Raw genomic sequence first — 24,843 nt, 5'->3', positions numbered from 1 at the left:
TCTATAAATAAGTCGAGAAAAACACGTTGTATGGATACCGGGTTGTATAAATAACTTCTCTTAGTATTTATCTTTAATATCAATTCATTATAACTAGTGACAATTCCTTCAAAGAACCACGGTTATAAAAAAAAATAGTGACTGACAAAATAAGATACGTAGCGTGATTTATTGCTAAAAGTCATTGAAACAACATAAGAATATGGCCCACTTTGTGTTCCATAGAAATTTTCTGCTGACACGGAATCCGCTAATTGACCACACGACTTCATTCGTTGGACTACATTCTAGCAGACGACACTTGGAATTCCGAATACCGCTTGGGATTATAAGGAAATTGGTCGATAAAAACTGGTGACATTTGGTAATAAGTGAAATCCGCCATTTTGTATTTGTCAAAGTATACATTAATATATTTTACCTTGCTTGATACTACTGGATTCATTTTACTAGCTGACATTATACAGAAAACCCATGTTTATCAAAACAAGCAAATGCGGAGGTCACGCGAGGTCGCACATATAAATTATTAATCATTTCTGAAAATGCACGAAAAATAGGTTAGCACGAAATTAGAATACTTGATTTTACCAAGAGAAATGATATCACTTTAATCTCAGCCATGAACCTTGGTTTAGTATGAGTCTATACTTTGTGACCTAGACCATTAAAACACTAAAAATACACATTGCGTCATTTCAACGGTAACGGCTGGAATATTTAATTTTCTACGTAGGCCAGACAACGCGTCACATGGGAAAAAGTAAACTGACAAAGCCGCAAAAGATATTAGCCTAATACAGGACATAGACCAGTAATTCATTTGCCATCTGTTTCCATATTAAATCACGAAATTTAATCTCGTTGAAAACTTCCAATATATGACATAAATACATCATGACAATGAAAATCTTGAGCTAGCCAAACTGAAAGTAAACACTACATTTGATCAACATGTGCTTAACTGTCAATATATACACCGCAGCTATTTTTAGAATTATCCTTCCGCATGAAAATCTCTCATCTCGCAAAATCTTAAAGAAAATGCAATTTCAGACATCAAATTCCGAATCTAGACCAAAAAAATCAGTCAAAAATAGGTATGCTAAAACTCAAAAGGGGGAGAGAAAGGGGATTCGTACATAAATTATAGTCGACTGTGTCCTAATGGAAACAAAAAAACCAGACTTGCAACTCGCGGATAATCCAACTTTCAAAAAGAAGATAAGCTTGTGGACGGAATAAAAAGTGAAATTTCTTGTTTGAGGTATATTTGAAGGAATTCTGCGATTTTCGTAATTTTATAGTAGGCTACTTCTGAAGAGTATTTACATTATTTCAAGTCCCAAAACACCCCTAGATGCCACCATAAGGCTTTTAAACTTTCATATAAGATAATATTTCTATGTATATTGACAGGTAGTTTAAAGTTTCAATGTGGTAATGTGGCAAAATCAGATTATCCCTTTTAACTAACTCACATTGAAATTATCCCACTTGACACCAAAACACATAAATAAGTTAAAGCTTGTTCGAAAAGTCACTCAACAGGCTGCAAATCCACACAGCGGCAAATTTCACGGTAGCAGTCATATTGAGAAACCATGAAATTAAAAAATATAGGCTACATACTCGTACTAAAGTTCATCAAAATTTTAAACCTGATTTTAAATGTACTTACCTTTAAAAGCAAAATGTGGCATATTCAGTGAGGGGCATTAACTAGAAAAAATCATGAAAATGGTAATCTAGTCCGAAACATCAGCTGAGATCTGTTACAATTAGCTATCAGAGGCTGGAATAGAGACAGATGTTTCAGTCTAATGGTAATCATGCCCTCGTTAAAGTACTTACAGAGCATGGTTTGCGGTGCGGCGTCCGACCTGTGTTAGAAAACATTTCTTTTAAGCATGATCGTCTTGGTTGTTATATAGAAAATATCACTGAAGTTCTTATATAGTTTATTCCGATAATGTTAGTCTACAGGTGGGTTCCTTGTTGCCCCATGTATATTGGTGGACTTTACGACCTGAGCTATCCGTTATCCGCAGACAAAACTGACTAAAACCGATGTTGTCTTGGGTTATAAAGACAATACAGCAGTAAGGGACATTACAATAGAAAACAGAAACGTTAGTATGTAAGTTAATAGACGATAGATAAGAACATGGCATAAGATACAAATAAAAACTACTAATCTTATTCATCAATGGAGAAATACTATTTGTTCCATTGTTTCAATGACATTGGTAGATAACCACTCTCGTCTGGTAGTTGATAATCATTGCGTGATAACCTTCTTATATTGCGGCCTACAGAACGCCTATTTTGTCGTTCTTATAGGACTCGGCGGAAAACGTACTACGGAAGCCGCACCGCAAAATTTTAATCATAAAGCAACCTTCCAAAAAAGCATCAAAACTGATCTCATCAATGTACATAATGCATACCAATATTAGTCAAAGTGGGATCAAAACTGAGGTGAAAATCGAAAATAATTCAAAAACTTACTCGATCAAACTACGTACAAATTTTATCATATAGCTTTAATAACATAGAATGCAACTCACCATTCAACAGAAAATCGTAAAAATATAATTCGCCCGGAAATGTAATCAGCATACCAAAATAATCATGATATATTTGGTCAAAGTCGCGTTTTCAAACCAAATTCTCAAACCAAAAGTAAGGGCCATTATAATAATTCAACAAAACACCAAAACTGAGATTTCTTTTATAGCGTTTGCAAGCATATATGAACAGAATAACAAATTTTATTTAGCTGTAGTTGGCAATTATCCGCCCAATTATCCGTATTTAGAGCTTATGTGCAAGAAGTTCTATGTCAAGCATTTATGAGACTATTTGTAAAAAAAAAATTTGACATACTCAGATTAAGACAATATAGCACTTTTCACTCTTTATATTAAAAGAAAAACAGACGAGGGTACCATAAAATGCACTAACATCCAAAGTTATATGCTGTTTCTTCAATATTTTCACTTCTTATTAGCCCAGTGGCATAGCATCAAAGTATATTTTGGAGTATATACAATGTTTTATTGATATTTGAGTCTTGAATATGTGTAAATAGTCTTCAGAAGTAGTAGAAATGAATGAAATACGCATAATTCCTTCAAACATATCACAAACTAGAAATTTATTTTCCCATTTTCACATATTCTCGTCTTTTAAACTGTCAAACGCGGATAATTCTGGACACACATGGGTTAGAAAACCCAAATTTCGACGGTGAGTACTGAGTTGTGAACACTATTAGTATTACCGATATAGACCTTTTTCTACAACTAAATTAAAATAATTTTAATGTTAGCAAGAGCATCATCCAAAGGAGGCTATCTGAAAATGACATAAAAAATCAATGACAAATACAGCAATATTTCCCATGATGAACTTGATCAAATGGTTACGAACATTCTTTGCTAATCATCCTAATGTGGGCTATCGAAGTGTATTGGACATCTAAAAGGAAAGGGTTATTTACATCCCACTGAACAGAGTTCGAGAATCAATGCGAAATGTCGACTTGGAAGGCTGTATTCTCCTCAAATTGAATTTGCAACCAGTGAAGAGGAGGAAATATTCAGTTCTTGGATCAAATACTTTTTTGGCACATATGATTTAATATTGCTAATAGGCTCCGCCCACAGGCCACAAAAAGATAAGTCGAGATAAAACACGTTCGCTATGTAGAAACGAAGATGTAATGTAACTAGTGCAATGTAAAAGATGCAAAGACAATTATGCTTTGTTCCATGTACAATGTCGAAAGTGAAAAGACATTGCACGTATAATTTTAGTTATTTTGTCGGTGGTTTTATGTAATTTAACATTTGCATTATGAATTAGACGTATTATGACATAAGTAAAAGAGGTATTTTGTCTTTGAACATTGCACAGATGTATCGTGTCGTATGTACTAGACATAAGTACATAGCATCTAATTCTGAATACGAATGACCTCCATATAAGTCCGACAACAAATAGACTAGAAGTAGGAGATTTTGTTGAACTGGTAGTAGTAAGAGATAATGTTGGACTTGGTAGTAGATGTTGTACGACAGGTTGTGGGGGATGTTGTAAGATAGGGGTGGGGGATATTGTTGGACTGGAAGTAAAAGAACCATGATTAACCTCCCCTTCTACTAGTCCAACACCATCATCGACTAACAGGTCTACAACCTCCCCTACTGCCAGTCTAACAACACCACCTACTGCCAGACCAACAACATTTCCTACTACCAGTCCTACAACATCTAGTAGATCATATTCCAAAGTTCTTATTATTTATACTTTTTTTTGACATTGTATGGAAGTGGGAGTGGAAGCTCGACTAACGGAAGCACATCAGACTTTTTCTTACTTGAGGAGGATACTAACCCACGACACCTATTGGCCTAGCAGACAACAATCCAACTCACTACCGACTGAGCTATTCCACTGCCACTTCTTGTACAAATTGCCTTGTTTTTAAAACACATGCATTTTCAGCCTCAAATTCACAGTCAGTCCAAATAGTCTCATTTCAAATTTCAACTTTCTAGTTGATATGTTCTCTTTTGTCCAGTGCTTCATAAGTGAACATACCCCGAGACATTTCAAATGTCAAGTTTCAGTTCTCGAAGTCCAGAAGTAACATCATTTTAGCGAACGCCTTTTTTGGCTTGTGACATCTCATTGTCTCAAAAAGCTGAAGATCTATAAGTTACGGCCGGTTTTCAAATTTTCTATTCTAGCTTAATACTTGTGAAATTTGTGAAATTGATCTTGATGTTAAAACAATCTTCACACTAGCCTTATCGTTATGCCATCTTTTGATTCTTGAAAGATGGAATATTGACTTATCTATAGACTATTTTTTACTGGCCCTGCAACTGCAACAGTTTTATTAGTTTGATTTCAAATCGGTTTCCAACTCTCGCGGTATCATTAACGTGCACAATCTGAAGCACACGGGCCTCCGGTTTTCCAATCGTCTAGATTTTTTTCTATGTCAGCCTCTCAAACCAGTACCACTGAATATTGGACTGAAGAATTTTTTCGAAATATATTTAGATTGACGTCTATCGAGTAAGCCCCTTCAAATCATGTGTCGCTAGCACATACTCAAAGGGTCCCATGGGTCGCAAACACATGTATGTGGTCGTACAGTACAGTACAGTAAGAACTATGGCCTCGGATTCTTGGAAATCGTGATCCATTTTTAGAAATGATCGCTTGTCAATCAGCGTGGCTTGAAACTAGATGCCTTCTAAACACAATGTCGTAGCCAGTTGACTGGTAAAAGAGGTCCATTGATGGGTGGTATGTGTGAAATGTCAACACGTATATGCAGTGGAATTCTGGCTAAGTTTGAGCGGTATTTAATATCCAAAACTCAATGGCAGAGGATGTTTTGGCGAGATTTGGTATTACGTATGTTTGCTAATCGGCCTTTTCAGCGTTGACATTCATCAAAAACAAACACCTAAGCTGCATGGCATAAAAATTGTCCAGGACAAAAAATGACATTTGTTTGTCTAAAACGATATTAACGATACATTGAGAAGTAATAATATTAATGTTACGTAACTGCATGTAATAATAAATAAAGTTTGAACACAGGAGAGCATTCTTGATCCATAATCTAACATAGTTCAGGTAAGAAGCTTAGGTTTGGGTTCCCGAGAAAAATGGGTGAAGACCGGGGAGTATACAAGTAGACTTTCAAATTATACCATTTGCTATTCAATACAACAGCACAGATGGCCAAGTTCCTCGATTAATTATTCGCCTATACAAAGAATTCCTACTGTTTTTAGGAAAGATTTAGTGATCGCCTACACCCGAAATAATAAGCTTATTTGCCATTCATGATATCTTATCAATCGAATAATTTGTCCTCGTCATTATTTTCCCAAAAGATCTTTTATCCATTATCGTGCTATAGTCAGGGTATTACATTTATAGTGTGTATTACATTTATGGGTAATACAGTACTAGTAAATATAATAACTGTATTACCCATAAATGTAATACCCACTATAAATGTAATACCCACCATAAATGTAACAAAAATCAACCGTAAATGTAATACCCACCATAAATGTAATAGTCATCAACCATAAATGTAATAACCAACCTCACCATAAATGTAATAATATTTAACCATGAATGTAATAACCAAAACCCACCATAAATGTAATACCCATCAACCATAAAGGTAATAAACAACGGTGCAGTTAAAAAATAGAGTAATTAAGCAGAGGCCGCGGAGCCATACAATAATGTCTTGAATCTGAAAATTGAGGGGCCGAAATCCGAGGAGTTTTGGTATGGGGCTAAGGGTGGAGGTGAGGTCGTTTCGATTTTTCGGACCACGGGCGCCTCCACTTCCGGAGACGCTCCGCGGCCCCTGTTAAGGCGGCATTGATTGAACTGCAAAGTCACAAAAATTGTCATGTGAGCACTGAATACCACTTAAAAAAGAAAGATGATGTATGGATTTTCTGCCGAGGACTTTACCTTGTAATTTCATGGTTTACCGAGGATTAGCCCTTCTTTAACCGCTTTAGGCACGAATCTTCCATACATTGCCATGCTTATCTTGTGCAAATACGAAAAAAAGAGCTTATTCAGATTAAAAAAAGTGTGGGGCTGAAATCAAAACCAAATCAAAAAGATAAGACAAAGAATCAGGTTCAATCTAAATGCATTCTGAAGAGCAACGTTTCTAGAAATGAAAATGAAATGAATGGAGTTTTACGTCCTACCTTTCTGCACCATGTGGGCTAATGAAGACGGGCAACGCCATGTAGGGTGCTATGAGGGAAATTTTGCCAAGACAGCGGCATTAGCCTGATCTTTTTCGATTTCCAACTGTCGAGGGATGTTTAACGTGCACAGCCTGTAACACACGGGGCCTCGGTTTATTGTCCCATCCGAACGACTAGACGCTTTTTCCATGTCAGCCCCTCGTACCTGACTTCTATTTACATTCCGTTTACACAGATATAAACCGAATTCACGTGACCGCTGTTATCCAATCCAATCCATGTAAACGGAATCGTGATTTAATTATTGGCATATTAATTAAACGTTAAGATTCGTATTTTGTTTTTAAATGTTAAAACTTCAATTAGGCACATATTCAAGTAGGCACACTCTTTTTGGGCACACCTTTTTTTATTCAGCACTATGTTATTTAGGCACACCAAAAAGGGGGTGGGGGTTAAAATTAAAAAATGATAAAGGCAACAAAAATAAAACGAAAACAAGGATTGACCCAAGTTTTTTACCTAGAGTCTAATCTAATTTTACAATTTATTTAAATTTACAATGGTTGTTAATATTTCAATGGAATATTAAATATTTGATAATTCTATCATCCAGGTAGGTAGATGACAAGTTAACGTTCGCTTTCAGCGGATGCTGATATCGCAAACTATGTAGTTGTTGGTAGTCGTAGTAGTTGGTAGTTGGATTGGATCAAATTGGATGATGCGGTGTTGTTGGTTTGGTTGTTGATTCTTTGTTAGATCTGGTCGGGTCGAATGACATGGCGGTGAAACTCGGCCCTGGATGGTGTGGCGTGAAATATCATCCAAATAAGACTGTCTATTTATAGAACTATATTGTTAGGGGCGGGTCGGTGAACTTGATTGACAGATATCGGGTCATTTGTCTTGTCACATGCTAAACCAGCGTTTATTTCCCCATAACGATAACAAGATCCACATTCATTCCTTAAATATATATGATGGTTTAAGTTTTTTTTTAAGTAAAATGAAGTGGTGAGAAAAACAAAAGGACTAGTTATAAATGCCATGGAAATAATTAATCAGTATTGTCAGTAAGAACAAACTTCTTCAGTTCTTGTTTAAATGTATATAAAGAAGGATTATGTTTTACAGTTTGTGAAAATGAATTCCAAAGTAGAGAAGCTGTATATTGAAATGTTCATCATAGCATCGGTATGTCTAAAGTTCGGAGTGTTTACGAATTGATTATTTCGTTTAAACGAATTAATTATTTCGTTTAAACGAAATACATTTTTCATTTCGTTATTTCGTTTAATTGAATAACTACGGAGCCCCTAAGGCGTAATTTTTAATACTTTTATAAAATATTTCGTTTTAACGAAATAATTAATTTGTTTAAACAAAATAATTAATTTGTTTAAACAAAATAATGAATTTGTTTAAACGAAATAACATCATATATTTCGTTTAAACGAAGAAACTTTTCCTTTAACGAATTAATTATAGCATTTAAACAAAATAATATGGAGCCCCTTAGGCACAATTTTCCGTACTTTTATAAAATATTTCGTTTTAAGAAATAAGTATTTCGTTTAAACGAAATAACTAATTCGTTTAAACGAAATAACTAATTCGTTTAAACGAAATAACGTCATATATTTCGTTTAAACGAAATAACGTCATATATTTCGTTTAAACGAAATAACGTCATATATTTCGTTTAAACGAAACAATTTTTCGTTTAAACGAAATAATTATTTAATTTAAACGAAATATTTTATTACGAAATACTATCAAGTATTTTGTTTAAACGAAATAAGTATTTATTTGCGGAGCCCCTTAGCCGCAATATTACGTACTTCTATAAATAATTTAATCGTTTAAACGAAATAACGTCATATATTTCGTTTGAACGAAGTAAGTATTTCGTTCAAACAAAATAATTATTTCCTTAGGCACAATTTTCCGTATTTTTATAAAATATTTCGTTTTAACAAAAAAATTATTTCGTTTAAACGAAATAACGTCATATATTTCGTTTAAACGAAATGATTTTTTATTTCATATATACGAAATACAATCAAGCATTTCGTTTAAACGAAATAAGTATTTCTCTTAATCGAAATAAGTTATTCGATTAAACGAAATAATAATTTCGTTTATATTTCGTTTAAACGAAATAAAAAATGTATTAATAATAATAATAATAATAATAACAAATAATTAATTTGTTTAAACGTAATAATTTTTACATTTAAATGAAGTAATTAATTCGTTCAAACGAAAAGTTTTTTCGTTTAAGTTATTTCGTTTAAACGAAATATTTTAAAAGTACGGAAAATTGCGCCTAAGGGGCTCCGTACCGTGCTAAGGGGATCGATATTTTCAGATTATTCACGCCTGTTTGTAAAATTATTCTATTATAACTGTTTGTAAATATTATGAGAATAAATATTGTTCAAGATAAAAAAAAAGATTCTATAATCTGTGGTTTATAAAGCTGTAGCACAAAAAAGGAACAGGATTCGGTGCAATATGAGAAACATAACTTTTACAGAAATTCTCCATTCTAACCGTGTTTTAGAGATAGTTTAAACATTTTTTACTTGAATGAAAATACGTCTTGTTTAGTCACAAACGTAAAAAATAATGATTATTTATTACTTGTCTTCTTTGTTTAAAACATAGCCTTGTATGTTTTACGGCAAAACGTTGCAAAATACGGTCAAGGATACTATTGCGATTGATGTTGAAACAACAAGCCATCTTCGGTATGGCGAATCCACGGGAGTCAAGAAAAAAACTGCTTTCACACATCCTAAAAGAGTCAAATGCTGCAATGCTAGAATAGATTTGCATAACATTTAGGTTACGCATATATCCTTTTCTGTAAAATAACCGAAAATGGATTATGCAAAATATTGAAATTTTGTTGACTGCACATCTTATGACCGATGTTTCGTTAAAACAGAATTGTGTGTCCGGGGGTGTTGGATTAATCCTCCTCTTAATGGGAATTTACGTTAATTCTCAGGCATGGCTAATGATACACCATTTCATTAAAAATCAAAAATTTATTAAGAATGTATCTTCTGGAGTGTTTGACCATTGTATTGATTTGAAAGAAATGATACAAATAAAATCACCGACCAAACAGGAATTTAAGATTGAAACGAAGAAAATCTTAATTCTGAATAAATACATCAAGTCTATTGTAATTTACTATGGTTCTACATTGTAAAAGATCAGAGCCAGTTGTCCACTTCACTGTTTCATAAACACCATTTGTTGATAAGAAACCATCCCATTGAAATGACCTGTATTCATCACCATCAAACTCAATAGATGATATTATTCCTGTTTCTAGAACTACAAATGTTGTGTTATAAACATGTACAATGTCTATGGGAGCATATCGATAAACAGATTCACTGTGTTCTATAACGATTCTAAACCCTGATCCATTAACAGCTGCATCATAAACTTGATCTTTCGAACCATATACCACATCTCTCGACCCATCAAACGTCAGTATCTTCTCCCACGTTTGTCTACTTTCAACATACCACCTTGTTCCGCCTGTTTCAATGGTTGAAATGTTAGTTGAGGTTTGTTCCAAGATGTGAGATACAGATACTATTAAACCAGATGTAGATACCATACGACGAATCATAATACCCTCAATTAGATTAAAATCGTCCAAAAATATCTTCAATAACGGCTATGACAGTTGTTTTATTTATACTTATGACATCTTTAATATTAGAAATATAATTATTATATCCAACTTTAATTGGTATTCCATTCTTAAGTGATTCTAGTAAGTGTAATATTGAACCAGATATAATGTATCCAGAATCTGAAATGAAAGCGCTCTCTATCCAACAATTATCTGTAAGCCACTGAGAAAGGGAAGCTGTTGTGTAGTTTTCTAAGTATTTGGCAGAGCCAACAGACCATCTCAAATATTTGTTCATACAATGACTAAACTCTATATTGTTTATGGTATAAATTGGTTTAGAAAAGTAATAAACATCTGCTAACTTTCGATGAGCCGGTATAGGGTATCTATAGCCAACCAAATAAGTCGCAGTAGACAAAACCGATGTTGCTTTAGTATTTGTGCGTTTCTCCTCATTGAGATACATGTCCGCTCCTTTGTTTATATCTTTTAGACAATTAGTCATGGACCCTATTATTACATTGCCATTTTTCATTTCTAAGCAAGGAGATGATCCAATTTTATTCTCCTGGAACCATTTTATCGCAAAGTTCTCAAAATATACAACGCTTTCTTTTCTGTCATTGAAAGTCATAGACCATTCAGAAGCGTATGGTTGTGCTGAGCTTATTTCAAGTCTGTGCCGTGCTAAGAAACTATCAGTTGTATTCAGATGATTGAGTTTAACATTTTCTATTGTAATTGCCCAAATATTGTTTGATACCGAAGCACCAGAGTGTTCTATGCTGTAGATAGTAGTGTATTCTGGATTTCCATTGATAATACTAACTTTTAAACCATTACCAGCATTAACCGAGTTGTAAAGCTCTTGTCCTGTCCCGTAATCCACTGAACTATTGGACAGCACAGACAATATCAGTGACCACAAATTCCCGGAATTACATTGACCTGTAGATGAAGAAACAACTATGAATAGCACATTATCAAACAATATCTTATTATTGAAGCATTAGGTATTGATCGGAAGCAGAAAATATGCACAATTGCAAAAATATTGTCAGTGATAGGCCTACTAATATCATATATATACTTTACCTGGCAAAATAACATACGCCCACCGGCAGCTGTCAGAAATGATAACAGAGCAATAAGTGACTAAAATACAAATTTTCTCATATTTAAGATCGTCTTAATGAATTTGTAGTAATCATCAAATTTTATGCATAAACATGTTCTCATGTATGGAGGTCATTTTGCGCCATTATAATATAATATAATAAATCTTTATAAGAAATCCAGTTACCAAAGGTAATCTTCTCTGGAATCTACCGACTACAAATAACATTTATACAAACATAGTAACATTGTGTATATATATAACTAAACGAACAGGGCAACAAAAAATGCTACAAATCTATATAAATGATACAAAACTACAAAAATGATACAAAACAATATGAATGTATTTAGGATGAAAATAGTTCATGATAGATAAAAGTAGAGTTTTGTCTATCTTTGAAATGAAGACAATTTAAGAGATTGAGGTAACGAATTCCAAAGTGAACTTGCCTCATATTTAAACGTTCTTTTTATCGCCTCGGGGTGGCATTTTGGAATGTGCAAGGAATTGTTTATTTCTGAACGTAGACTGAGAGGGGTAGTTGAAATGGAAGATTGTAAATATAGGTAATTTAAGTATTTCAGTGTTAAATTAAAGTCGTTGTTCAAGAGTAAACCAATTTAATTTAGAAAACAAGTCTGTCGATCTTGCATCAAAATTCACGTCAAGGATACTTCTCGCTGCGCGTTTTTGAAGTTGAAATGATGAGGCAAGTTTAGTTTATAACGATGGGTCACCATAGAGCAGTCATTGTTAAAATAAAAAATATACATAGCAATGCTGAATATTCAATAGCGTCGCGACTATAGTTATTTTGATAAAAGATAATTCATTTGAGATAAAACAGAAGACATAAATACACAAAAGAAGTTTCACTTATCACTTTACTACAAACATTTTCCCATTTACAAATGACACTTTACAGATGAAAATATACTTTTCGTATTTATCAAATAATGACGGTGGTGTATCGTTTAAGATTTTTGGAAGATGCTAAATGAATCATTTAAATGGACTTTAGTTAAGTTACATATGAATATAAACATTTGATTTTAGCCTTTCAATTATTATGTTGTTTGAATTATAAGTAATAGGTAATAAGATATTTTACATTTGTCTTTGACAAATCGGTAGAGCATGGATTAATGGCGCAAATTGACCTCCATACTCATCAAGATATAACACAAATTGGACACTGTAGTCTCTCTCTTTATATATTTATAGTTCATGCAATTATTACACAAACTCATCAAGATTGATCGACACTTATCGTGTCTATACACGCCAAATTTGGTGAGTTTGTAATAACTTTTTTCTATGTTGGAGGCGATAACTTCAATTATAAAATTTAAACTTGATAGAGATCTCATCAATATACTCTATAGCCTCTATCGAATCTACAGGCCAAATTTACGTAGTCAAAGGCAATAACTATAAAACTGTGAATCCTAGTATTACTTAATTCAAACAAAGATCGCATCAACATATACATGCATACCAAGTTTCATTAAAATCATATAAAAATGTTGCCTCTTATCATGTCTACAAGCCAAATTCGGCGCGTATTTACTTAATCAAGGGCAATTACTTCGAAACCGTGCATCCGATCATTACCAAATTAATACGAACTTGACCAAGATCATACATACTAAGTTTCAGATACATACTGTGCCCATAAAGAATGTGAACGGACGGACCCACGAGGCAATATACATCCACATTCCATTTTCAATTTATCATTAATCATAAATTCATCCAGTAGAAATTCTACTTTAAGTATAGGATAAGATACGGTCGAGTGTGTTCCTGTAATCATCAATTATACTGACTATGATTCTGACGCACTACGTTTTATGAAAAGGAAATAATGTGACTCACATTTATCACTAGTATAATTACCGATACATTGACAAATGTTATTAAAATAAATCCCACAATTATAACACCTTTCCTGAAATGAGAATGATAAAATAAAACACAAAACACGAATGTTGGGTATCCACTTTAATTGGAAAGAAAAAAACACTGTACAATACGATACGACATACTATCGGTACATCGTTTCGATATCTTTCGTGCCAATATCAGAGCTGACAATATGAGTATAGAAATCTATGGTCCATATTATCGGTAAATTTTTATAATTTTTAACGTCCTCTTGAATACTTCAGTACATGATTGGTTTGATGAGATCATCAACAAAGCTGTCAAATTGGTACCAGTCTATAGCAGTTTGAGCCTTTCGAGAATGTTACAGAAAAAAAACCAATGTCGAATAGACTGTGGCATAGATGTAAACCACATTTTTTTAAAACAGATTTAGAGGATTCCACACTATACAACTTTTACCCTCGATTTTGCCTTACTGTGGACGATATTTTGATTTACGGAATTGTCTTGCTTTTACGGATTTTTACTGCATACTGCCCTTTGAACAAAATTACAAAAGAATAATGTGATTCAGTAAAGAATTTACTTACTATATTCATTTTGTAGCAGTCGTCATATTCAGCGTCAGTCGAGTGCTGCTCGTCAATATCACCAGAAAGAAGAAAACATTGTTTAATAGGACTGGAACACATCAACACATAATTACAAGTTATGTCTTCGAAACATTTAAATAAACAAAAGTTCATATCGACGTCCGCTATAATCTGAGTTTTATTATTTATATTATTAAATCCTCCAACGTATACAGTCTTTATCAAATCTTTCACAGGAAAACATCCATTTAAATATCTTAAAAACAAAAAGTACAGCAGGTAACTTAACATTTCCATATTGCTTTCTTTGTGTTGAAGAGAAAGGAGCAATCCGTTTTTTTCAGAGTTTGAATGTCTTATAAAATGAAATTGTTTTCGTTGAAATTGTTTTAATATGTTGTCGTGCTACCATGCTTGATTGAACTGTTGATATGATCTTATTCACTTTAATGTCAGAGATATACACCACAGAATATTTCAAATAACACAAAGAAGACGAGAGTTGCACTTAAAAATCACGTTATCAATTCATAAGTAATAACACCCAACTTTCTCCAGACTATTTGTGAAAAACATTTCATAAAAAAAAACTTTTATTGTATTTTAACTTTTATCCGTTGCTGATGTGGAACACTAACGTCGACTGCTTCGTCAGGCCATCGTGGGCCAGTCATCAGAGCCATTTTATCCATTTTTCATCTTACGAATAAAAAAGGAAGCAATCATAGGCCTATTGTCAAACGAAGGCACCACCATTGCGTGAAGCACTGGCAATGCCGCCGTAAGCCATCATATTATAATATTTGTACCTTGGCGTCGGCCTAAACTACCGAGCTCAAGTAGCTCAAGTAGCTCAAGTAGTATTTTGGACACATGGTCTCTGTCAGTTCATCGCTTATCCATCACGATACCTAGTCTGTAATTACAATTATCAAAGCCTCTATTAGTACTTTAGAATTATCCCAATTTGATAATTAAGATGCTGATGTCATACAATATCCTACAACTATCCTTAAAAAATGACTGCAAGTGTTTAGCAGTTCGAAAAAGAGATGGAAATGATAGCACACTGCTGTGGTGGATGGCAAATAAATGATGGTCATACTGTGTACAGATTATGGACGCCGGCTACGGACATATTACCTCAACTTCCGGGCCACAAGAAGTCGACAAAGCGAGAATTTTTTTTTACCCTCGCTTATTCGCCCTTTTCCTCGCATTTTTGTCCTTTTCCTCGATTTTTTCCTCGCCTTTTTTCTCCGCTCTTTTTCTCTGCTTTTCCCTCGCTTTCTTGCCTTTTTTGATATTGATACCAGATGGCCAAACGAATGAGTTGAATTTAAGGTAGATAACCCCGAGTACGAATATTGCTACAGGACGTCATAACGAGAAATGAAATGAAATAAGTGGAGGTTTGCGTCCTACTTTTCTGCACCTGATTTGGTGATGAAGAAGACATAATGAGATGAGCTTTGGTCACGAAGTCTTTGCGTGACCTCTCGATGGTATTACACTTTTGGCCGACCGTGGAATTGTCAGCACCAACAAAGAAATCATCGGGAGCAGAATACACCCTATACATTTCAAATCATTTTAAATATGACCATTTTCACCGATACCGTGGTCTCATCGTCATTGCATTACGATGGATCCACGATGGATTTACGACGGCATTACGAGATCTTCGCCTAGTCCTGTGATCTCCCTTAAGCCCAGCGCACATACTTGCGTATTTGGCGACAAACCAAGGGTGCGATGCGTAATTTTTATCGGAGAGAATAGAAGTGAAGTTAAGAAATGCACTCATTCGCATTCCTGCGTTTGCCTAGCGTAACTGAATTTGCACTCCGAATCAGTCTTTCCGATAAAAATAGTAGTATATGAGCTTTCAATTTGTTCGCTCATATTGGTCGCATAAGGAATTCCCCTTTTCATGGGTTTTCTCCTTTTCATGGGGATTCCCCATTTCATTCCATTTCATTTCATGGCTAAAATCTAATTGAAAGCTCCCATAAAGATCTAAACATCCTACATTTCATATTTCATAAATTCTTACAGCAAAAGACCAAAATTCTTACACCTATATTCCCTATATTTCATAAATTCTTACACCCCCCACATTTCATACACCAAAAACACCTTCAATCAATTTCCTACATTCCATCAAAAAAAGCAAATTTTAAACCTTAAAAATGGCAAATAAAATACTAGATCCAATCTTTAGATTATATGATCCAATTCGTTATTCATTTAACAAGAAAAAAGAGAATTATATTATCATCTCACCCACTGTTGGTTCTAAATCCCAATTGAATGATGGTGGTAGAATTACCTTCGAAATAAATTCATTATCGAATTGGTTGCTTCTTTCCGATGCTTATTTCAGATGTGATTTCAAAATTAAAGAAGCCACTCAGAATCAAGTTCCACAAAGTAATACAACGTTAGAAAACAATTTCTTTCCATCAGTAGTATATGTCTTTTCGGATATGACGCATTTCACTTCTGCGCATGCGCAGCTTTTTCAATGCATCATATCCGAAAAGACACAACTGCTAAAATGTATTATATCAGACTCCCCAAACTGTTAAAATGTATTATAACAAACTCCCCCAAACTGCATTATAACAGTCTCCATATAAATTACCCAAACCACAGACAAGAATCACTATAATAATACAGTATAAAATAACCGCATTAAAAATGTCTTTAATTTTAAAACACGAACAAAAAAAATTCGAAGGAGACGGTTTCTTCTCTGCGCTAACATCTCTCATCCCCAAAGTGGCCAATTAAGAGGAATGCGAAATAAAAAAAGTCAATGGTTTTAAAATTATTGGATAGATGTGGTCTGGATGTTTATCAACACTTCCTTCCCTTTATTAAAGCGAGGTAACTCTTCTTTGAAAAAAAAAGACCACAATTAATTTTTGTAAACATAAAGCGTGGACTGGTTTAATTTATATGTTGAAAAAAGAAAGCCATTTTGATGGAATAAGGGATATGGAATGTTTTTTTCTATCAATTATTCTTTCTGTAGAAGGGAATCATGGGAACAAACTGAAAAAAGAAATTCAACAATTCAAAATGATCAAACATTGGAACTGTTTCTCCAAATTAAATGTTTCTAAGATGATTGAGTGAATGTCCATGTTAACCCTATAAAGTCAACAAAACCATATTTTTGTGATTAATTCATCTATTACCACCTCCAAATAGGTATTGAACTTTATCCCCTTTTTTGGTAGTAATTCTACTAATCGAAAAGTATTCGAAAGTCTTGTAGAATAAACAGAAGGGATATTCAACATCTTCAATTTCATGTATTCCCCTTAAAGGTTAATTCTCAGAGCGAAAAGCATATTCGAAAGTATCAGAGAATTAACAAAGGGTGCATGAATTTTTATCACTACAGATAAAGAAATTCAACAGTTTTAAATGATCAAACATTGGAAATCTCTCTCCAAATTTAATGTTTATGAGATGATTGACTGAGAGTCCATATTAAACCTATAAAGTCAACAAAACCATATTTTTCTTACTTGTGATCACCTCCATTTAGGTATTGAACTTAATGCCCTTTTTTGGTAGTAATTCTACAATCAAGCCCGACAGCACCTGTCTTAGGTTGCCCTCCCTTCTGGAGGATCTTACCCGTCATTGGTTAACTGTCGCGTTACTTGATGACGTTGTATATCAACTCCACCCAATTCAAGCCCGACAGCACCTGTCTTAGGTTGTCCCCCCTTCTGGAGGATCTTACCCGTCATTGGTTAACTGTCGCGTTACTTGTTGGTGTATATCAATTTTATCATATTATCGAAAAGTAATCAAACATTCTGTAGAATAAACAGAATGATAACTGTTGTCAATACCTTTCATTTCATATTATGATAAATGATTCTGTAGAATAAACAGAAGGGCTACTCTGTTATTGTTTTGTCAATACCTCAGAGCGAAAAGTATATTCGAAAGTCTCAGAGAATTAACAAAGGGTGTGTAGTGAGTATCACACAAGGAAGTAAATACGCAATTGTTGACTATATAGGTCAACATAGAATACACTAGTAATTCATCTCAAAAACTCAAATTTGAAGATAGATTCCTTTTGTCCGACACCTTGAACTGTTAAAAATAATGAATCTGTAGTGATTTTGGAGATGATATATAGAGAGAGACTACATTATCACACAAGGAAGTAAATACGTAATTGTTATATAGGTCAACATAGAAATTCACTGGTAATTCGTCTCAGAAACACAAATTTGAAGATAGATTCCTTTGTCCGACATCTTGAACTGTTAAAATAACTCAATCAGATTCCTATTATCCCTTCATTAGATGGAATAATTAATGAAAAATACAGAGCATACTAAAACGCCCTTTATACATATCAAAATCCTTGTTTTCCTTATCAGGTTGTAGACAGTTTTTATTAGTCTCTTTTTTTTTCTCCTCGAAACTTTTACAATAATCCGAAAACATCCTATCCAAATATTTAAAAAAAAATTTCATAAAGTGAATCATTTCTATCGCTTTCTCCTTGTATTAAATCTTTCGTATTAAAAATATATAGTGTTTATTTCATTATTGAACAAATATGTCTTTAATAAATGTCCATCCTCCTAAAACGTATTTCGGCGCGGGAGACATTCAAAAGTCATTGGGTTCTCTTCCTGGATTCCCATGGGCAAAATATCCCGGAGAAAAACATCTCCCAGGCCACAATTATACAGGTCCAGGCACGAGATTAGATCTGCGTTTAGACGAAAATGATAATCCCAAACCAGGGGAAGAACCCGTTAATAGAGTTGACGCAGCAGCGCTCAAACACGACATACTGTACAGAAACAAAGACGTAACATTCAGACACCAAGCAGACAAACAAATGATAGACGAACTCGAAAATATTCCCAATCCCACTTTCAAAGAGAAATTACAGAGAACTCTTATCATAAAACTCTTGAAGGCAAAATTGAAATTGGGTATGGGCATAGCAGACGAGATTCACAAAGAATTTCGAAAAAACAAACATTACCTCAAAGTCAAAGTTTTTGATAAAGATGAAATTTGGTCAGCCGATTTAATCAACATGCCAGTCGAGAGAGGGTACAAGTATTGTTTGACGGTGATCGACATATACACGAGATACGCTTGGGTCTTTCCCTTGAAAAACAAATCGGGTCTGTCAAACAAGCATTCGAAACCATAATGAAACAATCCGACAGACGACCCCTAAAGTTGTGGGTTGATAAAGGAAGCGAATTCTACAACAGAAATGTGAAATCTCTGGGGTTTGAAATTTACAGCACGCATAACGAAGGTAAAGCCGTAGTGATAGAAAGATTCAACAGGACTCTTAAAAGCAAATTATTCAAGAAATTCACGGAATTGAAATCTCAAAAATGGCTTAAAATATTACCAGTTGTTGTCGACGAATACAATAAAAAAAATACATTCGTCTATAGGTGTGTCGCCATCCCAATCCTCTAATAACCCGAATATCATTAAGTCCGTCAACACTCGAAACAACTTTGAAAACGAGATTAGCAATTTGAATATTAAACCCAAATTCAAAGTTGGAGATCGAGTTCGTATTTTTAAATATAAATCATTGTTTCAGAAAGGTTACGTCGGCTATTGGACTAACGAGATATTCATCGTTGATAAAGTAAACAACACATCACCTCCCACGTATGAATTGATCGATCAAGACAAAGAACAAATCATAGGAAGGTTTTATCAAAATGAACTTCAAAAAACTGACTTTTAAAAATGAATCTCGAAAATGAAGATTTAGATGAAAGGTTAAGAAATTTAGATGTCGACAAGCATTTACGCTCTCTTAAATTAAGATTTTTTAAATTTAAATGTAAATTTATCTTCAAAATATTATTGAATGTGTTTTATCAGAATGTTATACAAGTTTTTTCAAACACAAACTACGTATATATTTCGTCAATTGGGTCTTCAGCAATACCTACCGCCCACTTCGAAAAACACCTAAAAAAAATCAACTTAAAAAATGAATGCGTTTCTCGATAAATACGGAAAAGACACGACCACAAATTTTCAACTTGTGAAATGGGCCAAGGAGTTGAACGTCTCGCCGTTTTATTATTGCATGCGAGATGAAATTGATGAACTGAAATACAAGAAAGGTAAATTTTACGCCATCACAAACATTCATACTTCGGATCAAAAAGGAGTTCATCACTCTGCTCTACACAAAGATTCTTCGAATAACTTTTATTTCTTTGATTCTTTCGGTCTAGAACCGACAGAAGAGATAACGAAATTGACTAGTAAACCAATCAAATGTTCTACGTTTCAAATTCAAATGCCAGGACAAAAGCTGTGTGGACAGCTGTCGCTTTGGGTTTTATATCGGTTGAGTTTGGGAGAAAAGTTTGAAGAAATTATAATAAATTTAACTCAATAAAAACGGCAAACAAGTTTGGATTAGGGTCTTTACCTCTAGAATCTAAAAATCCCATGAGTTCTACGGCCTTTATAAACAAAGCGAAACCTTTTTTCGTGGATCAAATCGGAGACACCTTACAAGGGGATATCGATATGAACAATTTCTAATTTAAAGTTTCCAGGAATCGATAACGATGCCGTGAACAAGAAATATTTACTGGATCAAATAAACGCAATTCAAATAGATAAGGACCATGTTGAAAATAGAATAAATGACGTGAAAAGATTCATCAGACGAAATATTAAAAATCTTGTGGACGAACCCAAACTACAACAAGAGTTAACGAGTTTGAAACGTCTTATTCTGGATAAAACAAGTCAGTTGCAAAATTTAATATCTAAATTAGACGATAGATTTACGAAGGTAAAAATAGACGTCCAACGTNTAATAGATAACCCAAATGTAAACGAGGATAGATTAAAACGAAAACTAACCGCTTTGGAAAGAAAACATGGCGAATTGTTAGCAGAACTAGACAAGACCGCGGACAAAACCGAGTTACAAAATTCGATATCCAATTTGAACGAAAAGATCGCGAAGCAAAAATCAGATGTTCAAGATATAATTAACACACTTCCCATTGACAAAGATACGTTGAAACGACAATTGACTGCTTTGGATACTAAAATCACGGACGAATTAGAAAAAGAAGTGGGTGTGATTAAAAACTTTCTTCAAAATAAATTTCGAGATGATATGAAAAATTATATTAAAGAACAGGTCAATCTTTTGGTATCTAGAATTCATGACGATTTTTTGAGACAAAAGAGAAAGTTGAGCAAATTAGAAGCTATTGTCACGGACAAATCGTATTATTTCAATCTTCCATTCGAAAGTGACACTGTCTTCGATAGAAAAGACCAAATTTATAAATCAAACAAATACGGATTCAAAGCAGAAATAAAAGTGGGTTCTCTCGAATACGGAGAACCTAAAAACGTATTCGATATCGGCGAAACGCAAGCGTTTACTTTTCGAGGTAATTGTCTGATTCAAATAGAGTTTCCCATGAAGGTTAAAGTCAATAAAGTAGTCTTCAAACAAACTGGTAATGCCGTCAAACATATTTCATTATTCAATGATGGTAATTTGGAAGAGAATATACGTTTGATTGATAAAAGGGATCAGGAAATTGAAACGAAAAATGGTAAATATGTAGACACCTTTAAAATGGAAGTAGAAAATGATAAGTATGTCATTGAAATCAAAGATTTGGATATGATATTGGAGACGGAATATCCACCATTAACCAACATTGTCAAAATTCCACCATCACTTATAATACCCGGACCAATAGAATCGAGCAGTCACGAGTTTTTACGAACAACAGATTTTGAATACGTAAAACTGTATTTTGTTTACGATGGAAAATACACCTCGATCGATGTTCATAAAAGTCAACAAGAAAGAGAGTTTATAGTACATTTATCGTTTGCCGAAGGTTCCATCCTTGAAGGTGGTGGTTTTATTTGTAGAGCCAAGATAAACATCGAAAAAGAAAAAATAAAATATTCCTATCATCTTAACGAGGACCATACGAAAAAAGAAATGTCGTTAGTACGCGTAAATGTTTTTACTTTTAATACCCACAAATATAATAATGTTAGGAATGGAATAGGGAATCTAAATGATATTCCGTGGTTCCATTTATCGGAAATTCACTTAATTTAACGACTTAAAAATGAAACTCGAAAGCAGACAACAATACATGATTGACAAACAAGAAGAGTTGAAAATAAAGTTGAGACAGTGTAATACATGCAGGAAAACATGGAGTAGAATCGATTCTTTTTTCAAAACAGCGAGCACAGTTCTAACGGTAGGAGTAACGGTGGCAACGGCCGTGACTGGTGGATTAATGCTTCCGGTCATCGTCCCAACCGTATTGGCTGCATTAACAGCCGTTCAAACGACCTCTTGCGGTCTCATCACTTTAGGTTTCACGAGCAAAAAAAAAGCTCATTATAAAAAGAAAACGGATATCTTGAATATGTATCTTAATCAATTGTACATCTTTTTCGAAAGATCGAGAGAAGACAAGAACATAACAGTTGAAGAATTACAAGAATTCAATGAAATTTTGGACAAATTCCATACAGAAATATCAGCGGTCAAAATAAAGAAATAATTAAAAATATATACTTAAACAAATATGAATAAAATCGAACTTGATGAAACATTGATAGAAAACGCCCTATTTTCCGATGTTATCAAGGCTATCTCTGATAAATTTAAAACATTCAAAGGACAAATTAAAATAGATGGAGAGATAGTCGAGGAAGGGAATCACAGACAATACATGTCACTCCTCTGTTTCAATGCCAAAACTTTTCACAATATCTTTTCAAATATGGACAAAAAATCTGATGCTTCCGATTGGTTATTTACAGGAAAAATAATTTTAATGAAAGACAATTTCCAAGAAATAAAAAGATCGAGACTTGGTAGAGGAGGAACTGATCTACTTAAAAAGATAAATGAATACGAAGGCGAAAATTGTTACATACCTACAGATGGTCACTGTTTTATCAAATGCGTCAATCGTGTTTTGAACAAAGATTTAACGTGTAAATTTCAAGAATACATCAACGGGTTTTCAAAAGCAAATAGAAAAGGAGTGATGACTAGAATGAAGGAATTCAACAAGAAATTTAACACTTCGTTTCAAATTTATAATCCCAAAAACAGACATTTTCACCCCAGAGACGTTCACGATGAATTAGATTGGGTTTTTTACTTACACAACTCGCATTTCTGTCTGATTAGAAGAAGCCAAAAAAGTTTGGGAATTCAAGAAATAGAAGACAATTAAGAAAAGGTGTGGAAAACGTGTAGAGACGATAACGCAGTAACACAGGTTTCACCCCTCAAACTAAACGTGCTTTCGAGTATGAGTGTTGATGCGTTATTCGCTTGGGATTGCGAAACGTATTCAGAAAAAGACACGCGAAGAGCAATTCCATATTGTTGCACTTTGGTCAATTTGGAAAAACTAAGAAAAATGTTAAACAGAATAAATAATCTATTTCCAGATTTAAAGCCTACAGATCCCATTTCCAGAAGAATTTACAACAAACTCATGACTAATATAGTAGAAATATTTGTAGGTACAGATTGCATCGATCAAATGTTGAAATATTTAGGTCAATATGATAGAAAGAGATTAATATTAATTTCTCATAACGGCAGTGGATTCGACAACTGGATCGTGCTTAAAAATGCAAAAAAACTAACGCATTGCCCTTTAAAAACACCCAGAGGAATTCTATCTTTTCCTTTATCTAATCCATACACGGATGAAGATTTACAGAAAAAATGGAAAAGACAGAAAGAAATAAAGGGTAATTATTTACAACATATTAATTTCACGTGTTCCTATCAACACGAATCCTCTAGTTTGGCTGCATGGGGAAATTCTTCCAATCTTCCCGCGAATTTGAGAAAGATTGCCGACGTAGATATCGCTAAATACACGCAAGACACCTGGGAGGAATTGAGACACGAATGGGAACCTTACGCCAAGAGAGACACTCTCTGTTTGGGAGCTTGTTTGATAAAATACAACCAAGTCACGAAAGAAGTTGTAAACCAGAATATGTCCAATAATCTAACGGCTCCATCTTTATCTTTAAAGGGTTGGTATTATTTATATCATTACGATAAAGAAACGGTGGAAGAAGAATGGTATAAAACTACTAGAATGGTTGCGAAACATATCGAAAAAGAAAATATAGAAAAAGTTTATTCGCATACAAATCCTTTTATAAGAAATTTTATCAGACGATCTATTAAAGGAGGAAGAGTTTCGGCAAATAGAAAATCATTTGAAACGAACAAAATGGATGAAATTTGTAACGTATTAAAGGAATATATTTCGCAAACAGAAAGTAATAACATAATTGATTTAATCAAAGAATACAGCGCAAGCACAAAAGACAAAACGGAGGTTCATTCGAGACTTAAAAAAATAGAATGTACTAAACTAATGGCATTTGATGCTAACGGTTTATACGCTTCCGCCATGTCGGATTTAGACAGTGAATATCCGAGAGCGGAAAGTGGAAGACCGTTTCTACCAGAAGAAGAAAAAGAATTTGTAAAACTCTTCAATAAACAAAAATTCAGACCTAGAACAGCTATTTTAACAGTGTGGTTTGACTATCCCAAAAACATGTTCTTCCAACCGATTCCAGCTAAAGATAAAATCACTTTCACGAATAAAGAAGGTAAAAAGGAAACTGGTAACAAAATCAGGTTCAGAAATGGTTTCTGTCACGACGTTTTAACATCGGTCGATATCAAGAAATAGTAAA

General features: G+C 33.9%; 3 protein-coding genes across 3 annotated transcripts; 2 read left to right on the top strand and 1 right to left on the bottom strand.

The window, feature by feature from the left end:
- Positions 1–9,945: 9,945 nt before the first annotated feature.
- LOTGIDRAFT_153928 (hypothetical protein) lies at positions 9,946–15,266 on the bottom strand (the record flags this gene model as incomplete). Its single annotated transcript, XM_009059925.1, has 5 exons — positions 9,946–10,470; positions 10,841–11,391; positions 13,442–13,514; positions 14,044–14,302; positions 15,190–15,266. 5 exons carry the CDS (start codon positions 15,264–15,266, stop codon positions 9,946–9,948), a joined length of 1,485 nt encoding a protein of 494 aa, XP_009058173.1.
- A 3,380-nt stretch (positions 15,267–18,646) lies between these two features.
- On the top strand, positions 18,647–22,201 carry LOTGIDRAFT_153927 (hypothetical protein; the record flags this gene model as incomplete). Its single annotated transcript, XM_009059924.1, has 2 exons — positions 18,647–19,031; positions 20,652–22,201. The coding sequence occupies 2 exons, from the start codon at positions 18,647–18,649 to the stop codon at positions 22,199–22,201; spliced, it is 1,935 nt and encodes a 644-aa protein (XP_009058172.1).
- Positions 22,202–23,420: 1,219 nt separating this feature from the next.
- Positions 23,421–24,839, top strand: LOTGIDRAFT_153926 (hypothetical protein; the record flags this gene model as incomplete). Its single annotated transcript, XM_009059923.1, has 1 exon — positions 23,421–24,839. The coding sequence occupies one exon, from the start codon at positions 23,421–23,423 to the stop codon at positions 24,837–24,839; it is 1,419 nt and encodes a 472-aa protein (XP_009058171.1).
- Between the last annotated feature and the right edge of the window lie 4 nt (positions 24,840–24,843).

The sequence above is a fragment of the Lottia gigantea genome (genome assembly GCF_000327385.1).
Source record: "Lottia gigantea unplaced genomic scaffold LOTGIsca_4, whole genome shotgun sequence".
Lineage (NCBI taxonomy): Eukaryota > Metazoa > Mollusca > Gastropoda > Lottiidae > Lottia > Lottia gigantea.
The sequence above is the reverse complement of the archived record's forward strand: the minus strand, read 5'-3'. Positions and strand labels throughout refer to the sequence as shown.